We start from the raw sequence: 27,930 nt of genomic DNA on the forward strand, positions 1-27,930 counted from the left end.
CCGAGGCAGACATATTTGTTAAGGGAAGGAGACCCGAGAGAAGCTGACAACTTTTTCTCTCTTTACCCGATCAATGCTTGCCACCCAAAGTGAGCCCTGAATTATGGCGGCTTCTGCGCCGACGCCGCACGGAACTGGCTTTCCAGCAGAGGGGCGATGTGGCTACTATGTGGAAAAGAAGAAGCGCTTCTGCAGGATGGTGGTGGCAGCAGGAAAAAGGTTCTGTGGTGAACACGCTGGAGCCGCGGAGGTCTGGTATCGCCTTACCCTCTCGAGAGTCGGAAATAAGTTTCCTGGTCCGGCACCTCCCCTCTGACAGATTTCTGCTTCAGTCCCCTGGATTTTCCAGCTTTTCCTGTGATAAACGCAGTCCTGGCCTCCCTAGGGAGAGATGATGAGCCGTAGTGAAGTGCAGTGTTTTCTTGTACTAAGTAAAGCGCCAGCAGTGACCCGTTTATCTTGATACCAACTCATGGTAATGCTAGATTTTAGTTTTACGGCAGACTACCGCTTCTTGCCCTCCGCTCACTCTCCGCCTTCCTGATGGGAAATGGTGGTTTAGAAAGAAGAGCGATCAAAGAAGCATCCCAAGGTTTCACTAATTGTGTTTTCATTGTTCCGTGAATGATAATAACTTCTTGTCAATGCGGTTGAGAGAAACTTTTTAAATTTTTTATTTAGACGTACAATCTTTTGAAAGGAACTAATAACTACTTTGCTGAAAAGGGGAAGGAAAGATTTAAAAACATGGAAGAATTGACTCTCCTTTTAAAATTGAGAACAAAAAGTGTACAGTTTTGTTCAATTATACATATGATTGTATTGTCAAACAACATATAACTTTAGTATGTATGTTTCTTTAGGATATATATGATAGGAAATTTAAAAAACAAGAACAGTAAAATGCTAATAGAAAAAGAGCATGTTTAATAGGTTTTAGAAAGATTAAACCAGAGACAAGCGTCTGATTTTATGCCTTCTGAATGTCCAGTATTATTTACATTATTTTTCTTTGTTAGATGGTTTATCCTTCTAGGCAATATCCAGTACAGATAAGCCCCCAGAACCCCTTCATCTCCTACTGTCCCTCATAGCTATAGCTCTAGTTCATATTTTGATTTGGCTTATATTTGCCTAGGGTGAAGTGTACTGAAACAAGCTTATTCTTGTTTTGGAATGTGGGTGACCTGTGACTTAATGGGAGCTCTTTGAAGTACACTCTCTGTTGTATTGGCTGGTTTTGAGAGCACCAGCAAACATCCCCTGATTGAAAAATGAACTTTCTGATAGAAGGAGGATTTTGTTCTCACTCTCAGACCTTACACTTCACCTTAATCAGACACCCAGAGGTGACTGCAGACGGTGACAGTGGTAGAATATGAATAGATCCTTACAGGGTGATCCATGTTCCTGGAGAGGAATGACATCATGTTATTAATCCCTTGAAAAAAGACTGCAAAACACTAAGTGGAAACACTTTCCATGACTATGATTCGGTTTTCAATTTTGGGCATCCTACTGAATCTGTAATTTATGTTATAATTGGGTGTATTGTTTCCTTTTTTTTTTTTTCTTAAGTGTCATATATGGCTGAGATCACCTGTACTCATTTTTACGCAGTGGTTCTTAAATGGGGGTGATTTAGCACCCCCAGACAATGAAGACGTATTGGTTGTCACAACTGAAGAGTGTTTCTTGCTTCTAGTGGAGAGAGGCCAGAGATTCTGCTAAACATCCTACAATGGACAGGACGAAAAAGAATTACCCAACCTGAAATATCAGTAGTGCCAAGGTTGAGAAGCTCTGTTTGTAAACCCAAATAATAAATTTTAGAAGTGCTTTTTTCCCCTACTCTATCGTTAAGCTTTGGGAGGTTAGTATAGAGTCTTCTCTTTCATGGAGGTTAGACTTTCGAGTCAGCAAATAGGGAAGAATAATGTACTATATTTTCAAAAGATACTGAAAAGTCTCTTAGCATGTTCATGAAATTCAGTGTACATAGTTTCATGGATATGCTGGGAGGCAGGTCAGAACTGAAATAAACTGAAAAAGGAATTGTTAATACTGATCACAAACACTTAGCATTTACTGTATGAACAGCACCATGCTAAGCAGTTTTGTTTTTTCTTTAACCTATTAGCTCACTTAATTTTTACAACCCTTAGGAGGTAAGATATATTATTCTCATCTTTCAGATGAGGCAGTAAGACTACCTCAGGTCGTAGAGTTAGGAGCTGATAGTTAGGAGCCTTATAGATAGAACTGGGAATCATACCTAGGTAGTCTGGCTGACCTGTGGTTTTAACTGTTATGCTATCCTGTTATATACAGATTCATATCAATGTTGGGTAGACTTGCCAACACTATTAATTCCTTTTTTTCCCCTGAGTATATGTAGTTAAATCCATGTAACTTAGAAACGAACAGGATGTAACTCTTCTATACTAAAAAGTTGCAAAGCTAGTAGAGTAGGGCCACATACCAAATGGTTAAAATACCATATAGACAGTCCCCAACTTACAATGAATGGTTCAACTTACGATTTTTTTGGATTTATGATGTTGCAAGAGCGATAGGCATTCAGTAGAGAGCGTACTTTGAATTTTAAATTTTCATCTTTTCCGGGGCTAGCGATCTGCACTGCTGGGCAGTGGCAGGGAGCCAGGGCTTCAAGTCAGCCATGCTATCACGAGGGTAAACAACTAATATGCTTACTACCATTCTGTACCCATACAACCATCTGTTTTTCACTTTCAGTACAGTATTCAATAAATTACATGAGATATTCAACCCCTATGTCCTCCCCCAAAAATAAATTACATGAGATATTCAATAAATTACATGAGATATTCAACACTTTATTATGAAATAGGCTGTTAGATGATTTTGCCCAACTGTAGTCTAATGTCAGTATTCTGATCACATTTAAGATAGACGAGGCTATGCTACGATGTTCAGTAGGTTAGGTGTATTAAATGCATTATTGACTTAAGATATTGTCAACTTATGATGGGTTTATCAGGTTGTAATTCCATCATAAGTTGAGGAAGATCTCTTTCCTTGTTTCTGAGATACTTTTTTTTTTTCACATTTTAACATCTCTGAAATCAGAATGCTTCTTAAAATCAATGACATGTTATAATTTAAATTGGCAACATTTTTTCTTTCTTAGTAGTACCTAAAATAATAATGTATATTATAGTCAGTGCTGTCGTAGATTCAAAAGTCCATATGTAGGCCTTTTCTATAACCTGTTTGAAGCTATAGACCCTTGTTGTCCAAAGCAGTATTTGCTCAGACATACATAAATGAGCTACACCAAAGGTTTTTTTTTTTATTGAAGTATAGTTGATGTACAGTGTTATATGTTACAGGTGTACAATACAGTGATTCACAATTTTTAAAGGTTATAGTCCATTTATAGTGATTATAAAATATTGGCTATATGCCATGTGTTGTACAATATATCTTTGTAGCTTATTTATTTTATACATAGCAGTTTGTACCTCTTAATCCTCTATCCCTGTACTGCCCCTCCCCCCTTCCCTCTCCCCCCTGGTAACCACTAGTTTGTTCTCTATATCTGTGAGTCTGTTTCTTTTTTTTTTATATTAACCAGTTTGTTGTATTTTTTTAGATTCCACATATAAGTGATATCCTACAGTATTTGTCTTCCCTGTCTGACTTATTTCACTTACTATAAAACCCTCCAAGTCTATCCATTTTGTTGCAAATGGCAAAATTTCATTCTTTTTTTATGGCTGAATAATATTCCACTGTATGTGTATGTGTGTGTGTTTGTGTATATATATATACCACATCTTGATCTATTCATCTGTTGATGGACACTTAGGTTGCTTCCATATCTTGGCAATTGTAAATAATGCTGCCTTGAACATTGGGGTACATGTATCTTTTCGAATTAGTGTTTTTGGTTTTTTTGGATATGTACCCAGGAATGGAATTGCTGGGTCATAAGGTAGTTCTATTTTTAGTTTTTTGAGATACCTCCCTACTGTTTTCCGCTGCACCAATTTACATTCCCACCAACAGTGTAGGAGGGTTCCCTTTTCTCCACATGCTTGTCAACGTTTGTTATTTGTGTTCTTTTTGATGATAGCCATTCTGACAGATATGAGGTGATATCACATGACACTGGAGATTTTTGTTGTTAAACTCTATGACCTGATTTTGCCAGTGTTTTGTTAATGTCCTTTTAAGGTTTCCTTACCTTGTTTTGGTATAGCATAAGCTTATGATTACACTGAAGTTGTATCTAGTATCTGTAAGCAGTGAACTTGATATTTTATTTAAATAAATATGTCCTTTTTTTTTTTTTTAATTAGGAAGAAAATGCTCGGAAAAGAATCCTGTGTCCTTTAGATCCAAAACAGTAAGTATGGGTCAGAGAAGGGTTTTTCTGTGCTGGAAACAGTGATTATCCCAGTCTCATTTTAAATAATTTTCTCTTTAAATTTAGCACAGTATATGAAGATCAACTAGCAAAACATTTGAAAAAATGTAACTCAAGAGAGAAGCCAAAACCTGTAAGTGTTTGATCAGTAAAACTGAATGGTGAAATGTGTAGTATGTAATGTTTATATATACTTAGTAGATTACAAATGTGAATTTTTAACAAGGCTCTTGCCTCAGGAAGCTTAAATATGGCAAATACATTTGAGTGTATATAGGACATCAGATTGTGAATCCACTTAGACTCCTAATTGAGATAATAGAATTTTATGCAAGAAGAGTGCTATTCAGAGAATAATTCCACAGTTTATTTATTCAAAAATATTTACTTACTGCCTACTAAATTCATTTCAATAAAATATGATCCCAGCCTTCATGGAACTAACTTGTAAATAATGGGCATTATTTAATAAGTTCAATGAAAGAAGTATGTACACATGTGATAAGAGCACATACTTTCATTAAAATTAAATCCAAGGGGTCAAGAAAGGCTTCCCAGAGGGAATAACACTTGAGCTAAGTCTTGATTTGGCAAAGAAAAGAAAGAAGAATCTTTCTAAGTGGAAAAAACTATATGTACAGAGGCAGAAATTGAGAAACCACTTGAGGTTTTCAAGGAACTTGTACTTATTCTAAAAGATACAGGGAACCATTGAAAGATTGCAAGCGAGGAAATGGTGGGGTCAGATTTATCTCTTAGAAAACTTTCTCTTAGAGCAATGTGGGAGGATGGCTTGCAATCAGAAGGTCTAGTTAGGGGGGCATTGCTGCAATCCAGGTAGGACATGATAAGAGACTGAATTAAAGAGGATGGAAAGAATATAGATAAATACAAGAATTATTTAGGTAGCAGAATCAATAAAACTTGCTGACTGATTGGAAATTCGGAGTTGGATATGTGAGTCCAAAACTCAGTAGAGAGGTTGGGCAAGTAATAAAGATTCAGAAGTCAAATACATACAGATCACAGGTGAAGCTTTGGAATTTTAAGTTACCCAGGGTAAGAGATTAGTTAGAACTGGGGGGAAGTTGGGGGACTTGTTTATTCAATAGATATTAATTGAGCACTTATGCCAGACATTGTACCAAGCACCCTGCTTAAAATAACAGTACAATCTAGTGGAAGGATAGAAAATACAATATTATATGTGTTAAAATAGATTAAGTACAGAGTGCTATGGAAGAATAAAGGAGAAGAGCCTAACCCTTTTGGGGGAGGACATAGGGGTTTAGAGAGATGGGAAAGGAGTCAGGGAAGCTTTTCTGAAGGAATGGCATAAGATGAGACCTTAAGGTCAAAGGAGAGTCATCCAGACAAGGAAGAAAACATGGGTAACTCACATGACAAGTATGAAATACAAGGGGAGAGCTGAATAGAAGATGAGAGGTAGGCAGGAATTAGAGCATGAGACCAAGGACAGAGCTCTAGGTGACACTGACACCTAAAAGATGAACTGCTAGTAGGAACCATAGAAAAATATTGACAAGAGATGGCTGGAGAGGTAGGAAAGAGAAGAAAACAGAGAAGCATGGTATATGGGAAGCCAGGGGAAGGAGAATTTCAAAAAGAAACGAGTGATCAGCTGTGTCTAGCATCACAGTGGAGTCAAGTAAGGTAGGGACAGAGAAGAATCCATTGGGTTGGCAATATGGCAGTTGTTAAAGATCAAAGAGTTTAGCAAAATGCATATTAAATAGAGTGGAGGGGCTTCCCTGGTGGCGCAGTGGTTGAGAATCTGCCTGCTAATGCAGGGGACACGGGTTCGAGCCCTGGCCTGGGAAGATCCCACATGCCGCAGAGCGGCTGGGCCCGTGAGCCACAACTGCTGAGCCTGCGCGTCTGGAGCCTGTGCTCCGCGACGAGAGAGGCCCGCGCATCGCGATGAAGAGTGGCCCCCGCTTGCCACAACTGGAGAAAGCCCTCGCACAGAAACGAAGACCCAACACAGCCAAAATCAATCAATCAATCAATCAAACATACGCATCTGATTCAAGATCCTCATTAAAAAAAAAAAAAAAAAAAAAAAAAAAAAAAAAAAAAAATAGAGTGGAGTGGGCAGAAATCAGACTGAAATGATATATGAGTAAATGGAAGACAAGGCAGTAGAAATCTTAAGTGTCGACTATTCTTTTAAGAAACTAGTCTATGAATGGAACTTGAGAGGTAGAATAGCAGTCAGAGAGGAAGGTAGGACAGAAGGAGTGTGTTTTAAAATGGGAGGGACTTCCCTGGCAGTCCAGTGGTTAAGACTCCACACTTCTAATATAGGGGGTGTGGGTTCGATCCCTGGTCAGGTAACTAAGATCCCATGTGCCGCGTGGTGCGGCCAAAAATGAATTTAAATAAATGATAGATAGATAGATAGATAGATAGATAGATAGATAGATAGATAGATAGATAGATAGAATGGGAGAAAAGAGTGTTATTTGGATGCTTAGAGTAATGAGCCAGTAGAGAAGAAGAAATTGGAAATAGAAGAGGGCATCACTGATAGTGTGAGGCTCCCCAGGAAGCAGGCAGAAATAGGGTACAAAATAGAGGTAGAAGGGAAGAAATAGGGGAAGAAATAGCTCTTCCACTTACGTAGATGGGAAGTAGTATAAGATGGATATCAGTTCAGGCAAATTTGAGCTGACAGGAGGTTAATTGAGAAAGATGTCATTTGATAGCTACACTTCCTTCCTGAAGTAAGAGATAAGGTGATTAAGGGAGGTGATGGTATAGTAGGAGATTTGAGGAGAGAGGTAGAAGTTTAGAATTAGAGTTATGCAGAATAATTACTAGGCATCTTTGAGAGTCAGACTGATGGAGATACTGAATTTGAACTGGTACCAGTCCAAATGACTGAGGAGCTTTGCTTCAGCAGTGTTCAGCAGTTTTAACTTTCAAACTATTGGGAGTTAAAAGTCATATTAATGCAGGCATTAGGTTTTGTAAGGGTGGGTTTGACAGAGAACCAGATTGTGAAAGATAATGATAACAATGGTACTGAGTGTCCAGGCTGGGTGGCATGAAAGGGAAGCCAGAAATTAGCTGAGAAGAAATAGAGGTCTTTAAAAGGTGAAAGAATATGATTCAGAACAAGAGAATCACTACACTTTGTACTAACATAGTACAAAGTTACAGTCAGAGAATGGGCTAATGAAGTTTAAGGTTTCAGAGGTTAAATGGTTCATAGTAACGCCAGAATCTAGAGGGCCCCGAAAGTAGTTTGCCAAAGTGGAGCAAAGGTCATTAGAATTAAGAAGGTCAAGCAGAGCTATTTGTTGGATGGCTTGAAAACATAGTCAAATTGGCTGAACTTAGTGGAAAGAACAGCTTGGTGTCAAAGTTCCTAATGAATATTGGATAATGACCAACAGGTTGATAGTTGACAACTGCTGGGAGATTTAGAAGATGTTTAACAGCCCAGTGTTTCTCAGTGGGGGCTTTTGGCATTTCGAGTGGGACAGTCCTATCCTGTGCACTGCAGAGCATCCCTGTATTTAGAATTCCTGGCTTCTGAGTGGCAGATGACAAAGGTCCTTGTCAAGAAGTAGGAAGGATTTGAAATTTAATCTTATTTTCAAGCTAACAAGTTAGCCTACCATAGGTTTGTGGATGCTGGAAGAAGATATGAGACTCCTGGGTCAGAGACAAAGGGCTTTATTACTCGCTGCACAGCAAGCAATGTGAGCTTCTTGTCTGCATCACCTCCCTTTGTTCCCTAAGTTCCCTCAAGTTGAAGTGGTCTTGGTGGATGCTGCACATGTTTGTGCACAGCTTGTGTCATAGCTGAAGAAGGCCAAGCTAAGGAAATACGTCTTTTTAAATGAGCAGTAAGGAAACCTGCCTCACCTTTGTTCCGTAAGTAGACATTTCTTTATTGTATTGTACAATAAGCAGGCCTGCCACTGCTCTAGAAGGAGACACTACTTCTGTCTTCCAAGATTGCTTGGTATACAAATGTCCTTGCAAAGATAGTCTGGAACAGAGTGGGGTCAGTGCCTTTGCTTATAAGACATGCAGAAAATTGAGAGACCTGTAGATAATTGTCTCCCAATAGCACCTCTCAGTCATTTTGAGAACAAAATATCCCCATACATTTCCAGATGCCTCCCAGGTGAGAACTAGTAGGACAGATGGCATAAGTTTAAAAAGAAAGTATTTTTACATAAAGATGTGTAGAAGATTGTTTCCTTAATTTCTCCTTCTGACCTTTCATTGTTAGTGCATAGGAATGCCAGAGATTTCTGTGCATTAATTTTGTATCCTGCAACCTTACCAAATTCATTGATTAGTTCTGGTAGTTTTCTGGTGGCATCTTTAGGATTTTCTACATATACTATCATGTCATTGGCGAACAGTGACAGTTTTACTTCTTTTCCAATTTGTATTCCTTTTATTTCTTTTTCTTTGATTGCTGAGGCTAGGACTTCCAAAACTATGTTGAATAAGAGCGGCGAGAGTGGACGTCCTTGTCTTGTTCCTGATCTTAGTGGAAATGCTTTCAGTTTTTCACCACTGAGAATGATGTTTGCTTTGGGTTTGTCATATATGGCCTTTATTATGTTGAGGTAGGTTCCCTCTGTGCCCATTTTCTGGAGAGTTTTTATCATAAATGGGTGTTGAATTTTGTCGAAAGCTTTCTCTGCATCTGTTGAGGTGATCATATGGTTTTCATTCTTCAATTTTTTAATATGGTGTATCACATTGATTTGCATATATTGAAGAATCCTTGCACCTCTGGGATAAATCCCACTTGATCATGGTGTGTGATCCTTTTAATGTGTTGTAGGATTCTGTTTGCTAGTATTTTGTTGAGGATTTTTGCATCTATGTTCATCAATGTAATTTTCTTTTTTGTTTGATATCTTTGTCTGGTTTTGCTATCAGTGTGATGGTGGCCTCATAGAATGAATTTGGGAGTGTTCCTTCCTCTGCAATTTTTTGGAAGAGTTTGAGAAGGATAAGTGTTAGGTCTTCTGTAAATGTTTGATAGAATTCGCCTGTGAAGCCATCTGGTCCTGGACTTCTGTTTGTTGGAAGATTTTTAATTACAGTTTCAATTTCATTACTTGTGATAGGTCTGCTAATATTTTCTAATTCTTCCTGGTTCAGTCTTGGAAGAAATTAAGGAAACACTCTCATTTACCATCTCATCAAAAGGAATAAAATACCTAGCAATAAACCTACCTAAGGAGGCAAAAGACCTGTATTCAGAAAACTATAAAACGCTGATGAAAGAAATCAAAGATGACATAAACAGATGGAGAGATATACCATGCTCCTGGATTGGAAGAATCAACACTGTGAAAATGACTATACTACTCAAAGCAATCTACAGATTCAGTGCAATCCCTATCAAATTACCAATGGCATTCTTCACAGAATTAGGACAAAAAATTTTACAATTTGTATGGAAACACAAAAGACCCCGAATAGCCAAAGCAATCTTGAGAAAGAAAAATAAAGCTGGAGGAATCAGGCTCCCCGACTTCAAACTATACTAAAAAGCTACAGTAATCAAGATAGTATGGTACTGGCACAAAAACAGAAATATAGATCAGTGGTACAGGATAGAAAGCCCAGAGATAAACCCACGCACACATGGCCACCTAATTTATGACAAAGGAGGCAAGAACATGCAATGGAGAAAAGACAGCCTCTTCAATAAGTGGTGCTAGGAAAACTGAACAGCTACATGTAAAAGAGTGAAATTAGAACACTCCCTAGCACCATACACAAAAATAAACTCAAAATGGATTAAAGGCCTAAATGTAAGACTGGATACTATAAAACTCTTAGAGGAAAACATAGGCAGAACACTCTTTGACATAACTCGCAGCAGTATCTTTTTGGATCCACCTCCTAGAGTAATGAAAATAAAAACAAATAAATGGGACCTAATTAAACTTAGAAGCTTTTGCACAGCAAAGGAAACCATAAACAAGACAAAAAGACAACCCTCAGAATGGGAGAAAATATTTGCAAATGAAGCAACAGACAAAGGATTAATCTCCAGAATATATAAGCAGCTCATGGAGCTCAATATCAAAAAAACAAGCAACCTAATCAAAAAATGGGCAGAAGACCTAAATAGACATCTTTCCAAGGAGGACATGTAGATGGCCAAGGGGCACATGAAAGGATGCTCAACGTCACTAATTATTAGAGAAATGCAAATCAAAACTACAATGAGGTATCACCTCACACCAGTCAGAATGGCCATCATCAAAAAATCTACAAATAATAAATGCTGAAGAGGGTGTGGAGAAAAGGGAACCCTCTTGCACTGTTGCTGGGAATGTAAATTGACACAGCCACTGTGGAGAACAATATGGAGGGTCCTTAAAAAACTAAAAATAGAACTACCATATGACTCAGCAATCCCACTACTGGGCATATACCCTGAGAAAACCATAACTCAAAAGGACACATGCACCCCAATGTTCATTGCAGCAATATTTACAATAGCCAGGACATGAAAACGACCTAAATGTCCAACGGCAGATGAATGGATAAAGAAAATGTGGTACATATATACAATGGAATATTACTCAGCCATAAAAAGGAACGAAATTGGGTCATTTGTAGAGATGTGGACAGACCTAGAGTCTGTCATACAGAATGAAGTAAGCCAGAAAGAGAGAAACAAATATCGTATACTAATGCATATATGTGGAATCTAGAAAAATGGTACAGATGAACCTACTCGCAGGGCAGGAATAGAGACGTAGATGTAGAGAATGGACATGTGGACACAGGGGAGGAAGGGGAGAGTGGGACGAATTGGGAGATTAGGATTGACATACATACACTACCATGCGTAAAATAGATAGCTAGTGGGAACATGCTATAAAGCACAGGGAGCTCAGCTTGGTGCTCTGTGATGACCTAGATGGGTGGGATGGGGGGGTGGTGTGGGAGGGAGGTACAAGAGGGAGGGGTTATAGGTATACACATAGCTGATTCACTTCATTGTATGGCAGAAACACAACATTGTAAAGCAATTATACTCCAATTAAAAAAAAAGAAAAAAGAAAGAAAAAAACGTGTAGAAGAAAAGTGATGACTACCCCAGTTAGACCCTCAGTAAGAAGAAAGAATGTTGCCTTTACTTTCAGGTATGCATGGAGGTTATCTTCCTTACCTAAGTGTCAGGCTTTAGTTAAAGCAAGCAGGTTGAATACATGTTCTGGGAACAGTTTGAGAGAAGAAATGAATTTATTAAAAATGGAATACCCCTGTGAATTTCCTGGTGGTCCAGTGGTTAGTACTCCGTGCTTTCATGGCCAGTGGACTGGGTTCAATCCCTGGTTGGGGAACTAAGATCCCACAATCCACGTGGCACGGGCAAAAAAAAAAGAAAAAATGGAATACCCCTGCACAGATTCCATTGCACGCTGGGACACAGTGGAAAGGAAGGGGAGAAAAGTAGTGGGATGACGAGATAAGAGGAAAGAAATGCAGAACAGTGTTTAGTACACTATGTATAACATGAAACCCAGGTAAAATCTTATCACTCGTTTGTTTACTAATAGTTATAGTTAATTTTCTCTTATAGTTTTGCCAGTCATCCAACAAAATATTCTAATACCTGCTTTCTTCACCTGTTCACTTAATCACTGGTTTCCGTTATTACCCACATAGGTAAAGGTAGCAACATACAATCCACATGTTACCTTTCTCCTATCTGCGTAACTAAAGCCCATTGCTATGCATAATGTCCCAGGAGTTGTTTTCACTTTCAAAACAATTTGTAAATATTGTGCTATTTCATTCATCTATATCTGTGTGGTCTAATATGGTAGCCACTAGCCATGTGTAACTATTAAAATTTGAATAAGTTGAAATTAAACAAAATTGAAAATCCAGTTCCTCAGTCACACTAGCCGTATTTCAAGGCTAATAGCTACCATGTTGGCCAGGGTAAATATAGAACATTTTCATTATTGCAGAAAGTGCTATTGGACAATGCTAATCTAGATCCTTACCTAGAGTCTCTCTCTCTGAAAATGGACTAGAAATATCTCACTATGTTAATTTAAACAACATAATATCACAGGATATTTCTATTTTCTATTTTAATTAGTATTTTAAAATAGAAGAAATCAGACCTAAACCATTGTAATATTTTTTCTTGTCTCTGTTTTTGGCCCTGCTGCCTATCTGATAAGCAGCCATTTGTAGTTGGGTCTTTGTTTTTGCTTTAACCATTAGCAAAAATGACACAGTCCTCAGTCTATGCTGGAGACAGGTAAAAACTTTAATAAAAATTACTAATGAATTTCTTCAGGCTATAAATGTTTATTCAAATAGCCACCTCACTAGAAAGTAAGATCCGTGAACACAGAGATTTTTGCCTGTACTGTTCACTGTGGTAAATCCTCAGCACCTAAAGCAAGTTAAGAACCACAATAGTCACTCAGTAATTATTTAATGAATAAACGAACAGAAGAAAGGGAGGATGGCAGGTACAAAGTATTGGAAGAAGGCACGGATCAGTTTTTCAGCTTAATTTTTGTGAACTCGTCACATTAATAACGGTATTGTTACGGTTTTGTTTTGTTTTTATTCAGGACTTCTTTATTCAAGATATTAATGCAGGCTTAAAAGATGAAACAGAAATACCTGAACAATTAGTAAGTACTTGACTTTTTAATTTTACAAAGTATTTATGAGCATCTCCACACTGTAAATAAGCTGCGTTCCAATTTTTGGAATAAATTAACTATTTTGATTTAGAATGCATTTTCTTATAGAATCAATGTTATTTATTAGTTCCTAGACCAGCTCACGCCCCATTTTTGTATATAGGTTCCAATTTCTTTTCTCTCTGAAGAGCAGATGGAAAACTTAATTAAGAAACTGAGAAAAGCAAGTGAGGGTAAGTCTGCCTAAATTTGCAAGTTAAATTTTTTTAGAATAATCAGGTGGTATATGAGTTAATTCCACTGTGGTTTAAGAGATATTACTACCATTGTTTAGAGCCCTACGGTTTCATGTTTGGTTGTTTAAGCTTTTGTGCTTTTATTTGGCACAGGTTTGAACTCTACACTTAAAGATCAAATTATGTCCCATCCAGCATTGCATGATGCCCTTAATGACCCTAAAAACGGTGATTCTGCAACCAAACATCTGAAACAGCAGGTATGTTTAAGCCATAACAACTCTACTGAAAATGGCCTTTTTGTTCATTTGTCAAAACTAACATTCTGTTGTTTCTAAATATAGTTATTAATGAGATTTTGTTTAGATTATCTTTCAGGGTACAGAATCCCCATTTCAAAAAATGTATATAAACATATATAAAAAATCCTTGGAATGGATATAGTTCTGAGTACTACATGTTAAATATTTAAAAGCAAGAGAAAAGCTTTAAAGCCAAACAAAAATTATCAGTGTGAACATGCTGCCCTATATAGAAATTATCTTGCTATTTTCCCATTTGAGCCGAATGTTTTTGCTCTAGTTTATAAAATAATCTCGTGAAGTTTGCAGGCTTCTATTTTAGGTAACATTGAAAAATTAAAGTTACTTGGTCCAAGAAGATGCTTTGTTGAGTTTGGAGCAGGAAAGGGAAAATTATCTCATTGGGTTGATATTGCCTTAAAAGATGCTGAAAAAGTTCACTTCATCCTAGTAGAAAAGGTGACCACAAGATTCAAGGTAAGTGAAACCATTGTAGTATATTGGTAACCAAACTTTGTTTGCACTTTTCTTGTTTGAAAAACAAAAAATGATACTCAGAAACATGCCTCTTAAAGAAAATGAATTTTTTGTGTGTTTATTTGATTATAGCTTTTTATTCTAATTATATTGATGATTTAAACTGAAGGTAAATTTTTTAATCTAAATTTTGATAGTTCATTGATCTGAGTTCTTAAAATATTTACGGAGACAAGAAATTATGTGGAAAGAGCCAAGCTCAAGCTAGGAGTTAAAAGTCTTAAGTCCTAACTTACATCTGAAACTTACCAACTGTTTGTTCAGTAAACATTTATTGAGCATACCACAAGTACCTTGATAGATATTGGGTAAAGTCAAATAAGACAACGTCCCTATGTTCTGTTACTTATATTGGAAAGAAGAGACAAACAGATAAATGATTATAGAAAAGGGTTAAAATATGAAAAAGGGTTGTATAGAGTACAGTGTGGGTTCAAAGGAGGGAGTGACAAGTTTTACTGTAGAGAAGGGATGGTGAATGGCTACACAGAAAAGGTGGTGCTTGAGCTATATCTTGAAAAGTGGGTATTTGCTAGATACAGGGTTTGAGGAGCATTCTAGGAAGCAAGAAGAGTGTAACCAAATGCCTGAAACGACAGGGAAACATGGAAACATTTCTGTGTGATGGAAGTCCATGGTGTGAAGTAGAGTTCAGCAGTGATGAGATGGGAGAGGCGGCCTAGACTCTGGAAGGGCTCATATTTTATGCTAAGGGAGGAGTTTGACTTTATCCTGCTACATGCTGGGGATACAGTGGAAACAAGATTTAATTCTTGTCTTCAAGAAGCTTACATCTAATGGGACAGACTTATAAGTATCTTGGCTCAGTATGCTAAGTGTCTTATGATAGTGATAAGTACCAGATGCTATAGGAGTGTGAAGATAGAATGCCAGCCTCAGTCTAATGTGGGTCACTGAAGGTTTCCTGGAGGAGGTGGTAGCTGAGAGGAGATTGAAAGAATATATAAGAATTGGTGAAGTAAATAGAAAAGGGTTTTAAAAGTTCCTCCTAGCAGTACCATTGAAGCTGTATCAGAAGAGTGTGAACCTTGAATTAGGGAGATTAATAATAAGATCATTATTATCCAGTAATCCAGGTAAGACATGGGCCATAGCTAAGGATGTTGCAGTGAGATAGAGAGGAGGGAAAGAGTGTGAGAAATGTTACGATGTTGGAAGCCCCAAGACTTGGTGACTTGTTATCCATTAAGTATGAAAGAGGAGTTACTTCTGGTGACCTTTTGTGCCTTAAGTGACTAAGTGGTGTTCTTCCCTCAGATAGGGAATACAGAAGAAGGGAAGGGAAAAATAGTTTGGAGGGAGAAATAATGAGTTCAGTTTTGAATGAGTTTGCTGTTGAAGTAGAGCTTTTTATTATCTATGAACCTTAATTCCTTCATCAGTGAATTGGGAATTTTTAGAGTTAAAGGAAATAATGTGTACATAATAATTTACAAAATGTTCAAGTCTTATAAAGATGTACGATATTGTTATTTTGGAGATTTCATCACAGAATATACAATCTTAAATTTTTTAATTAACAATTCTACTTTTTAAACACTAAAAACTAAGATGGAAAATTATTTGCTCTGAATTTTGAAAACAAATAGAAATCTTTTTTCATAAAGCTTTTTTTTTTTTTTTTTACATAAAAGCCATTGTTATAATAATGTTCTGTTTGCACAGGTAGATGGCAAACACAGAAAGAAAAATTCAGTGTTTGAGAGACTTCAAATTGATATTCAGCACCTGTGTTTGAGTAAGTTGCATAACTTGCAGTTGCTCTTCCATAAATCATAGAAGTTTCAAACTCTGAGGGTTGCTTAGAAATCCAATCCCACAGAACACTGCTTCAGGGAAAACAGAGATTAATCCATTGTTAATATAGAATGTTATATCTAACATTTAGGTAAATATAAATGGAATTAGGGTTGAAACTTTAAGAAATTGTTTTTCAGTATCAACTAGAAATGAAATATCATACTAGGGAATAGCTTAAAAGTTTTGAGAATATGTCCTTATGTTGCTTCTTTATCCTGTTTAAATTAATTACTGAGTCTGTTCATACCATACACTAGCCTTCTGCCTATAGTTAACATGACTTTAGCTAAACTCTTACAGATATGAGGTAGTTCTCTGCCTAGCTAATATGTAAAAGATACTTAATGCCTAGCTAATATGTAAAAGATACTTTCTGCCTAGCTGATATGTAAAAAATACTTCCTACAATTTTAAATTGTACCAAAGAAAATAACCCATCTCTATGGACCTCATATTTCATACACACACACACACACACCCATCAGTCATACTCTTTAATGCCCTTTCTGTACCTTTTAATAGTTTTTCATATTATTTAAAATGAAAATATGGGCTTCCCCTGGTGGCACAGTGGTTAAGAATCCACCTGCCAATGCAGGGGACACAGGTTCGAGCCCTGGTACGGGAAGATCCCACATGCCGCAGAGCAACTAAGCCTGTGCGCCACAACTACTGAGCCTGCGCTCTAGAGCCCGCGAGCCACAATTACTGAAGCCCGTGTGCCTAGAGCCGGTGCTCTGCAACAAGAGAAGCGACCACCACAATGAGAAGCCCGCGCACTGCAGCAAAGAGTAGCCCCTGCTTGCCGCAACTAGAGAAAGCCCACATGCAGCAACAAAGACCCAATGCAGCCAAAAATAAATAAATTTTAAAAAATAAATAAAATGAAAATAATACAAACATATGCCAGCAACCTCTTCTGCTAATTTTAATTCAGCCCTGTGACGCAAACCACAGCTGGCCCATGTAGTAAATAAAATTTGCTTATTGAGTTAATAGTTAATTTAAAATTTTGTTTACTTGGTCTTTTAAAAATGTGTTTGTTTTAAGGTCCTATTGTATAGCACAGGGAATATTCAGTACTTCCTGATAAACCATAATGGAAAAGAATATGAAAAAGAATATACATATGTATAACTGAATCACTTTGCTGTACAGCAGAAATTAACACAACATTGTAAATCAACTATACTTCAATTTAAACAAAAAGGTATAACTTTAAAATTTGTATTTGTTTTAATACATTTGCCAAGTATTCTGTTAGTTTCTATCTTCCTGAAAAATTCTCTCCTGGATCCTTCAGGTACGTTCCAATGTAGACTGGCTGCCCTCTGTTCCTAGAGCACAATTGTCAACCTTAAAATTCTCTTCATTTTCATCCTGGGGATTCCCTTCACTCTCCTAGGTTGGGATTTATTTTTCCACATCTTATCCCATATCTTCCTCTATTGATTTACTGTCTTTGGGGAAAGCACCTCCTCCTATAGCTTCCTGAGAAACAATTGCATTAGAGATAAATTTGAGACCTTGCATTGTCTGAAAGTATCTTTTACTTTATCCTTACACTTGATTTGCCTGGGTATTTCTATTTCTAAGAATTTTGAAACTATTACTCCACTAGTATTGTTGTTCAGAAGTTCAGTGCCATTCTGAGTCCTGATCCCTTGTGTGTCATCTGCTTTTTTCTTTCTAGAGATTTATAGGCTCTTTTCTTTGTCCTCAGTGTTTTAAATTCTCACAGTGATGTGTCTTGATGTAGTTATATTTTTATCTGTTGTACTGGGCACTTGATGGACTCTTTTGTGTATAGCAGTGGTTCTCAACTAGAAGCAGTTTTGGCCCTCAGGGAACATTGGCAATGTCTGAGATATTTTTCGTTGTCATAAGAGTGCACGTGCTGCCAGCATCTTATGGATACAGGCCAGGGAGCCTGCTAAACCAGAGACCTGCTAAATATCCTGTAAGGTACAGTATAGCTCCCGACAACAAAGAATTATTGGGGTCGAAAGTTAATAATGGCAAGGATGAGAAATCCTGACTGAGAGATTCCAGTATTCTCAGCTTTCTGGGAAATTTCCTTGCATTCTTTCTTTCATAGTTTTCTCTGTTCCATTTTTTCTTTTCTCCCTTAATGGAAGAACTTTTATGATTTAGTTATTAGACCTCCTGGAATGGTTCTCTACTTTTCTTGACTTTACTTCTCTGTTCTATATCTTTTGCCTTTTTTGTATACTTTCTCAGATTTCTTCAACTTAATTTCTTCTATCATAGTTTTATTTCTAAGATTGTTTTTCTCTGAATTTATCTTTGTAACCTGTTCTTTTTTCATACTTGTACTATCTTTGTGAGGATATTAATGATTTTTTTTAGAAGTATCCTCCCTTCATATTCTGTTTTCACTAAGTTGCTCTTTTCCATTTGTTTTGGTCTGTCTCTTTCAACTTAAAGGCTCTGCTCAAACATCTGTGCTTTTTGATGGTGTGTTCATAGTGAGGATTGAGGGACTAAGAGCTCTGAGTCTTCAGGTGGAGTTGTTGACTCTGAGCTCCAGTTTGGAATGACCTGTCTAGAATGTGATCTTTCCTCTTGGGCTGGTCAGGTTCCCCAGAGAAGACTCTTCTGATCACCTGCCTAGAGGGTAAAGGTCTGATTACCAACATTCTGGGACCCAGTGACAAGTAAGAGCTTAATCTATATGCATACTCACTTAATCCTGCTATTTTACCACACTTCAACTTTCAACTTCCTATTATCCTTCAACCCAGTGACCTCCTGTTTTACTTGCTTGAGAGAATTAATCTACAGTTTTCCACCAATTGGTAAAGAGGTAGTCACCAGGTGGCTATGAGGTGAGGATCTGATTACTTCTTAAATAGACTTTCTGTAGGCACACTCTGTTATCAGTAACTAACTCAGCTCTACTTCCAAGGTTCCTGATGCCCCCAATTCCCTAAGGGCTTTCTTAGACAACCTTTCTCTTCACCCTGATTGAGGATAAGTTTCTTGAACCACCTTACACAGGCAAACTATTCCAGTTGGTACCAATTTCTTCTCCTAGTATGTGATACCACCTGAAAACAAGCAACAAAGAATTTGAAATATTTACTAAGGACCTCCAGTGGACAATTCACTGTGCTGGGTGCTGTAGCTGGATTTGTAGGAGGAAACATACTTTTCATTTCAGAATCTTAGAAAAAGGAAAATGAATAGGGGGGGAAAAATGGAAGCCTTAACTGTGATATACTACATTTTACTGCATTACCTTGTAGATGTCCTTTTTTATTTTACTTTTATACTACTATTATGAATATTTTCTTTTATTCATATTCAGAACAGTGTGAAAGCTAAAATAATATCTTATCCTTGATTATCAAGATATAATGAAAGCTATATTTTTCATTTGATTATAATATTGAGTATAGTATTCTATAATATAAAATGTCAGTTGTATTATATGTATTTATCATATAAGTTATGCAAAATAAATCTAGTAAGGAAACTTTTGAGTCCTTTTATCAATGGGTAATAATATTTAGCAAAATAAGGCTTCTACAGGGTAAAGTCCTGAGTCAGTGTAGAAAAAATATCATTGGCCTAAAAGTCAAGAAATTAACTCGGGAGTAAAGAACCAGCTGGGGGCGAGGTGGGAAGAAAAGGAAGATAAAAATTTTTAACTCTGATTCTGGCTATGTCTGTAGCCATCTGTGTTACTTATCAAGTCACTACATCTTTGAGCCTCTTATTCCTAAGCTATAAAGTGAGAATTTTTTGTCTGTGTCTCTTTCAGCCCTAAAATTCAAAGATTCTAATTAGTTCTCTCTTTGGGAGGCCACTTAATGCCTTAATTCACAAGACAGCTAACTTAGTTCTCATTTCTTTTTATTTCAGACAAGATTCCTTTGCTAAGCAAAGAAAAACTACCTGTGGTAGGAATTGGAAAACATCTGTGTGGTGTGGCAACAGGTATGTAAACATACTAATAATGTCGAGATGAACACATTAAGTTTTAGCTTAACATGGTCCCAAATATTTAAAGAGTCTCTTTTCAGTAGTTTTTATCCCTTGTTTGCAACTCATTAATCTTCATAGTAGCACTGGCCCTGTATTATATCAGATTTAGAGCTTTCCTACTTATCTGCTCATTTTGGCCATTTTGCAGGATGAATTAAAGAGTTTTACGTGTAAATACTGTGTCATATGGAACCTTAAAGTTCGTTGGGTTATACTTCAACCAAAAAGGAAATAAATCATTTATGGAAACTGTATGATTCTATCCCAGAAGCTACTCATTTTTTTAGAGGAGTTGCTTGGGAAGGACTCTGAAACTTCTCCCACTAGAAGATGATTATGTATCAGGATTCTAAGGAAAACAAAAAAGGAAATATTAAGATTTGTCTTAGCACTTGGATCCATTGGATGTAGCATGTGAAAGTAGAAAGAACATGGGCTTTGAAATCAGATAGTACAGGGTTCAACTTTGCTGTATAACCTTGACAGATTACTTTACCTTTCTGAGCTTTGGTTGTCTCATCTGTAAAATGAGAATAAAAACATATAATTTGCCAGTTTACATATAAAGTGTCTGGCACATATCAGTGCTCAATAAATGTTAACTATTGTTACATCTTCTTCTGGCTTCCGCTAATTTCATGTCTACCCATAAGGGGAACTTGGAGCCTCCATAAGAGTTATTCAAGTTGGCTGGAGATGACTTTAAGTATTATATATTTGTGTTGTCCTTCATAGTTTTTAGATGATTTTCACGTACCCTGTCTCATTTAACTCTCATAAAAGCCTTCTGAAGTAAGCCAGTTCTATCCTGGGGAGGAAACAAAAAATGCTCCTTTACTCCTACCCATCTAACCCAAGTTTCTCAGAAATGTTATCTACACTGGCCATTTCTCATTGTTCCACACACTTTTTCCCTCCTTGATTCACTCTATCTGAATTCTCCCTTCATCACTCTATCATCATCTTAATGAAAAATCTCTGCTATTGTTGCTTACCCTTCTGGAAATTGTGTTTTCTTCTCTTTTGTGACATTCTTTCCTGGTTCTTCCCCTACATCTGTGCCATTCTTTCTGTATATCTCATGGTGTCCTTCCACTGCTTGTCCTTTAAATACTAATATTCACACCCATCTTCCACACACCTCATGTCTCTTTCCCCTTCTTAAAACTATTCAGTAGCTCCCAGTCACCTGCACCTTAAAGTCTAAGCTCTTTAACATGACATCCTAGTCTTAATCTGGCCTCTGCCTTCCTCTCTTTGCCACTTCCTGCCTCTATATCTATTGGCCTATACATTCTGACCCTTGCCATATACTATACTGTGTCCGTTTCTAAACTGATCAATTTCTACTCCTTCTTCAGCTCATTGTCACCACTTTCAGGGAACCTCCCTACATACTCCTCCTTAGTGTTCATCATAATTGCCTCTGCATATCTTAAGCTCATTGTATATTAATTTTCTGTTTATATATCTAATTCTCCCAGTATGCTCTGTTTTTTTGTTTGTTTGTTTTTCTGAGCATAAGGAGTGTGCTAACATTGATGCTTGGTATATAACAGGAACTCAGTAAATCTTTGAATGAATAAATAATCTTGGCCAAAATGTGCTGTTTCCTTGTCCCTTTCTAGGTACATGGCTTTGTCCCTCAAGTTCTCTGTAAAGGAGGGGTTGAGATGGATTGCTAAAGCTCCTTCTGATTCTAAAATAACTTCATTCTTTTAATAATTTTTCTGATTATCCCCATTTCTGAAAATCATTTACTTAACTCCAATATAAGTAAAACAGTGACTGAATATCTTTTGTCAGAAAATGATAGTTTATAAAATAATAGATCAGCTATCGCCTTCTCCAAATAACAGGTTCCCAATAGTTTGTTGACTTAAATTCATATATTGTATTATATACACTATAAAATATCAGATCATTTACTATTCACCTGTGACATCTTGGGATAATAAAGTTTAAAAATACGTATGTTTTTGATTGAGCAAACACAGTGTGACATTCTAATCAGTCAGAAAATGTGGATTTTACAGCATATATTTGGAGTCTTTCTAGTATTGTCAATAATATAGCAGTCGTCAGTGGGAAATTATCATAATCATCAAAAATCCATTTGTTTAATTTTTAAGTGGACTGTAAATTTTTCATTTTAATATAAAGTTCATTTATCTCTAAGTCTGTGTTTATTAATCATCATACATCCACAAAGCCTTGCACATGAAAGACATTCAGTAACTATTTGCTGAATGAATGTATAACTATACTAAGGCTACTCAGCGAGGCCTACTTTCCACCTTCTGACCCCACTCTTCTCAACTCTTCACTATTGGCTGTGAACATCTTACATTTCAAGACTGACACCTAACATCAACTTAGCAGATGCTTAGCCGATGCCTTTCCTCTTTCTTTCTTTGGGTTCTTTAAGCTCAAACCTTCCCTGGAATGTTAAATGTAGAGACATAAATTTTTTCTATACAAGTCATTTCCTCAACAAGGGTAGGAGAAAAATGAGAGCAAATTTGAGTAGTTGGACGAATAGTTTTACAAATTTTAGATCTTAAGCTTCACACAGTTTTTTGGGGGAAGTTGACTTTATGCAGAATAAATCATTAGAGAAAATGGTACAATAATGAGAAAAGGGCAAATATGAACAAAGTTGATAATTCATGAAAGAATTAGTACAAGTATAGAGCTAAGTAAGTTTTTGTTGGGCTTTTAAAAACCATACTGCCTAATAAATGTAAAAAATACTTATTTTTAAAGATGATGTGGTTTGGGGGGCCACATAATTGTGTTTGCAGATCTTGCATTACGATGTTTGGTTGAAACCTATGCTGCCAGTTGTGAGGAAAGGAATGAAGAACCTTTAGCCAAACGCGTAAAGAATGATAAAACAGAAAAAGAAATTAACACTTTGGCCAAGGAAGGAAATGAAAAAAATATCCCAGAGAAGTGGACCCCTGTGGCTGGCATTGTTATTGCACTCTGTTGTCACCACAGGTGTGATTGGAGACATTATGTGGGCAAAGAATATTTCAGGGCTCTAGGCCTTGGAGCAGTGGAATTCCACTATTTCCAGCGAATGAGTAGTTGGGCGACTTGTGGGATGCAAAAAACATCTTTGGAAGCTTCAAATATCTCCACAAAAAGAAAAGATAAACAGAATGATGGCAGTGAAGAGCATGATGATGGAGGATACAGAATCACAGATGACAGCGCTGAGAGTTTGCCTGGGTAAGTGACTACTTTGAAATGCACAACACTAGGGCAGAAATACTTTATTATTACTGTATTTTTAGATGAATATTACCAAAAATTCATTCATGAAAATATATTTTACTAAAAAAATATATATATATATTTTACTAATTTTAGAATAAGTTAAAATATACACACTTTAATTGTGGCATTAATAAAACGTATCTTGGAAGCATGGGACATAGCACATAGTATGTTGTGGGTTATTTAGCAGCTTATCAATGAATAAGACTAACTAAAATAATTTGTCATAAGGTTTTACAGAATTTTAACAATGTGTTGTGTGTGTTTATTCAATTTAGGTTTCTTACTGTTGAAGAAAAGAAGAAAATAGGGCATCTTTGTAAATTGCTGATTGACCAAGGCCGAATCAACTATTTACAGCAGAAAGGATTCAATCCCGCTTTACAGTATTATACAGACCCTCTGGTGTCTTTGGAAAATGTATTGTTAACTGCTCTACCAAATCATTCTTCATCACCAGAAACAACTGCTTAATGGAAAAGAAATTTTGAACATCTGTCTTCCACCAAAAAAAATTTTTTAATTGTATTTTTATATTCATGAAAATATAATTTAAATAGCAGATAATATGAACTTTAAAAAATGTGGCCTCGTTGAACTTTGGTAATGGCTTTGTTTTTTACTTTAGAAGTCCAAACATTAGAGAATTCACCAAATTCCCAAAGTAATCCTCTTCAGCAGGACATCTTGAATTATATTATCCATCAGCATTTACAGAGTTTGGTAAAGTAGTAGAGCAGTTGACTTGGTTACCTGAAACACACGTAACATGTCAACATGTAACTAGCACATTAACTTTCTATTTGCATTTATTTTGGAAACTTATTTTCCTTTGGTTTTATTTAATACTTTTTATTTTTCAAGTTCAAGATGTAATAATCAATTGTCAGTTTATAACAAGGACCAATCTGAGAAGTTCGTTTATGTATGGATTTTTTTGTCCAGGCAGATCTGGAAAGAATAATTCATTGTGATTATTTGTTTCTACTGCAAACAAGTTCAGAGATGTTCACGATCAATTAATGAATTCACCTTCAGATTTCAAGAGCCATACCTGTGTTTATATATTATCAATCAGAATTTGTCCATGACAGACACCAAAACTAAAAAGATATTTTCAAGGAAAAAAACTATTTCACTTCATTATTTTAATTAGTTAATTATCTAGTGAGAACTTGCAAAAAGATACTTGTTAAGCCTAATTCACAAATTAAATTGAAATTTGCAAATAACTTCTGAAGTTAATTAGGTGTCATATCTTTTAAAAGGTCATTTTTACATATACAAGAACAAATATAAGTATATTCTCTCCTGTTCGGGAAAATAATTTGGAATAAAGTAGAAATTAGATAATGATACCAAAAACCTCACTTTCGGGCCTCATTTAGCTCATAAGCAGTTTCTATGCACAAGCAAACATTAAACCAAACATATGGTAAGACTGTTAGTCTTTTCCTCATCTTATCCTTGGTTTATTTCTGCCTTATTTGTAAAAATTATCTTAATCATTGTACATTTGCCAAGACAAAGATACAGAATTACTGATTGTAGATATTATAATGATATTCTTAGGTAACTATTATTGGTAGGTCTATGATTACCTTAATTATAAATTAGAAGTCTAGCTGATTTATAGTTTCTGACCTTTCTACTTTAATCTTACATGTCTTAGGAGACTGCCTAGGTTCAAATCCCAACCCTACTACTTGATCTCTTTGTGCCTCAATTCCCCGCTTAAAATGGGGGTGATGAAGATAATAATAATACCTCACAAGGTTGTTATGAGCATTAAATGAAATAACACATTAAAATGCTTAGAACAGTTCTAAGTACAGAGTAAGTACTCAATAAATATTAACCATTTTTAATAGTACTAATTCATAATATTTTTAATGAAATAGGCAGACTTGGTTTTATTATCTCTGTTTAAGTTGTAACCTTTTTTCTCTTATAAGTTCTATGTCAAATATTATTAAAATAAGGTAGTTTGTTTAAATTAGCTACTCATGCCCCCAAATCAAAACATAAATGAAGATAACAATACGTCGTTCAATAATTAACCTGATTTTACTCAGTTAGGCAATGCTAATTTGTGTTATACAGTCTGTTTTGCTTCATTCAACAATTTATGCCCAGAAATAAAAGCTATCCTACAACAGGCATTATCTCTGTTATATTTCATAAAACATACACACACACACAAGAATTATACTGATAGAGTCCTGTGGCCCAATGAATGTTTCTGACAATGATACCAAGTCCTCTATGGGAAGATAAGGTTGTTCTTCAACATGCCAGCTGTAGACCAAGATTATTGTTTTCCCCAACCTTGCTTATTTCCCTTAAGATTACATGAGACAGTGAATGCATGGGATATGCATGTAGCTGTTTCTCGACCTGCAGAAGTTGCAGGTTCAGCAAACTCCTTGAACTTTAGATTGATCTATACAACTACCTCTTCCTGCATGTCCCACAGATATATCAAATGTACTGTTAAAACTGAAGCTCATGTTCCACGTCTACCACCAAACCAGCTTCTATACTTCATTTCCCCATCTCAGCATCACCATTCATCCAGTTGCTCTAACCAAAAACACATTCATCCTGGACTCCTCCCTCTTCTCATCTTCATTCAGTCATCAATTCTGTCTCCTACTTGTCTTTTATATATTTATACTCTACTTTTCAAACCTAGGCCCCAAAGTATTACAGCTTTTTTACATATCTTCCTCCTCCAATCTAACCTCCATGTTACTGTTTCTGTGACCTTGCTACAACAGATCTAATGACCTCCATTGGATGTTGGTAAAAATATTTTCTCCAGCTGAAAATAATCTCATGTCTGTTTGCTCAGATTATACCTGCTCTTCAAAGTAACTGTTTGAAGAGGTAACTAAATTCTACCTTTTAACTCAAAAATTCTTCACAGTTTAGTGAATTATAAAACCATGTTTTCCATTACTATACTATTTATTATTTTTTTTATAAAGCTGTTTTTAAAAAATTTATATTTTATTTATTTATTTTTGGCTGCATTGGGTCTTCGTTGCTGTACAGAGGCTTTCTCTAGCTGCAGTGAGCAGGAGCTACTCTTCCTTGTGCTGCACATGCTTCTCATTGCAGTGGCTTCACAGCATGTGGGATCTTCCCGGACCAGGGCTCGAACCCACATCCCCTGCATTGGCAGGCGGATTCTTAACCACTGCGCCACCAGGGAAGTTCTATTTTTTTTTTTATTAACAGAGAGTTATGCTCTTTGTCCTCTTCCCCTAATCTTGGGTTAAGTTAAAGTCATTCCTTCCTTAGTTAAAAAAACAACAAAAAAGAGGTTTTAATTCTAAATTATCAGAGATAAAAGTGAAATCTATATATCAAAAACTCATATTTTAACTGTTGGCTAAAATCTATGTTCTCTTGATATTTTTCATTCCTAGGCACAGTAGCAAAATATTTTTCATTCCTAGTCAAAATATTTCTTTTTGCTATTTGTGGATTGTAGAAAAAGAGGAAATGGCAGGGAAGGCACTGTTCATGAGTAAACTGACATGACAAACTGATAGAATGAGGTAGTGAAGCTTTAAGAATTACATCTTCATTCACTTGGTCGTGCTTCAAGTGCTTGACCAAAGATTATTTCCTGACTCTACTTGAAAGACTTTCAGTATCTTTACAACCTTTCTCTCCAAGCCTTTATCAAAATCGTGAACAGATTAGAATTACACTTTTTTTTCCTTCAACAATATTGACTAAGAGACCAGAATTTGACAAAAGGTAAGATGAAATGAAAAGTCTATAAAGGAATTTATATATATATATGCATTCCTCTACTAAAAAGAATTTTTAACCTGTGTTATATACAAATCTCATACCTGCTCTCCGTGACTCCTGTATGTATGTGTGCATAAACTGAAGGCCGAATAATTCCCGTTCCTCTTCCTCATCTATGCTTTCACAGGGAGGAAGTGTTACTTCCAATTTCAGTGGGTTGTCTCGGAAGTTGACAAACCTAGCAGTTCACCAAAAAAACAGTATTTTTATAGGTGCCATAGAAGTGTACATTTATTTTCCTGGAGAAAGATCAAGTGGTTAATATACTAAATTACTTTTTTTTTAACTGGTTTCAGTAACTGAACATCTTGGTGAGATGTGATATATCCCAAGAATCTTTAAGTTTCTTTCCTAGAGGAAAAAAATATTAGCTTTAGACAGCTTATTTTCCAAGCTTGTAAAAGCAACTATTAGTCCATAGCATATGTTTAATGTGGTACACTTAAACTTCCAAGAGCAACCCTAATGCATCTCAAATATACAATTAATGCTATGAACTTAAAATTTCTGCATATTTTATAAAGCATGTCTTATCTATCATTGTATCGTCACCATCTAGTACAAGGCTCAGTAGTTGCTGAATAAGTAAGTGAATGATTTTGTTATGAAAGTTGTGGGATTTGGTGTGAATTCTCACGTCTTATGCTCACTGTCAGGAAATTAAGTTTTAGAAGTTATCTGAGGGAAGTTCTGTTAGTAATTAACTTAGTAAAAAGTTATATTTACCTCTAACATAATCGCCTTGTCCATTTGTAGTTATTTAGGAGGAAAATAATCACTATTCTTATGGTTTTGGTTTT

The 27,930-nt window shown here is 36.2% G+C and overlaps 2 protein-coding genes across 9 annotated transcripts in view; one reads left to right on the top strand and one right to left on the bottom strand.

Annotated features, from left to right (window-relative positions):
- Window positions 1-23,882, top strand: TRMT13 (tRNA methyltransferase 13 homolog). 6 transcript variants are annotated; one of them, XM_007169529.3, is made up of 11 exons: window positions 1-250; window positions 4,347-4,393; window positions 4,481-4,547; window positions 13,036-13,098; window positions 13,274-13,343; window positions 13,500-13,606; window positions 13,958-14,125; window positions 15,872-15,944; window positions 19,895-19,969; window positions 22,822-23,254; window positions 23,581-23,882. In XM_007169529.3, exons 1-11 carry the CDS (start codon window positions 104-106, stop codon window positions 23,774-23,776), a joined length of 1,446 nt encoding a protein of 481 aa, XP_007169591.1. In that variant the 5' UTR covers window positions 1-103; the 3' UTR covers window positions 23,777-23,882. The 6 variants fall into 6 exon arrangements, with proteins under 6 accessions (XP_007169591.1, XP_028019115.1, XP_057403969.1 ...); XM_028163313.2 differs by lacking the exon at window positions 1-250 and adding an exon at window positions 326-475; XM_028163314.2 differs by lacking the exon at window positions 13,958-14,125.
- Window positions 15,948-27,930, bottom strand: part of LRRC39 (leucine rich repeat containing 39) — a 28,964-nt gene continuing 16,981 nt past the window's right edge. For 2 of the 3 annotated variants that reach the window (XM_057548030.1, XM_057548015.1), the window contains 2 exons: window positions 27,172-27,308; window positions 23,803-24,055 (listed from right to left, as the gene is read on the bottom strand). In XM_057548030.1, the coding sequence (XP_057404013.1) occupies window positions 24,000-24,055; window positions 27,172-27,308 (193 nt within the window). In that variant the 3' untranslated portion in view covers window positions 23,803-23,999. Of the gene's footprint in view, window positions 16,036-23,802; window positions 24,056-27,171; window positions 27,309-27,930 lie in introns of those variants that run through there. The other variant, XM_057548021.1, reaches the window with a different exon arrangement.

This window comes from Balaenoptera acutorostrata, chromosome 1 (genome assembly GCF_949987535.1).
Source record: "Balaenoptera acutorostrata chromosome 1, mBalAcu1.1, whole genome shotgun sequence".
In the NCBI taxonomy this organism is placed as follows: Eukaryota; Metazoa; Chordata; class Mammalia; order Artiodactyla; family Balaenopteridae; genus Balaenoptera; species Balaenoptera acutorostrata.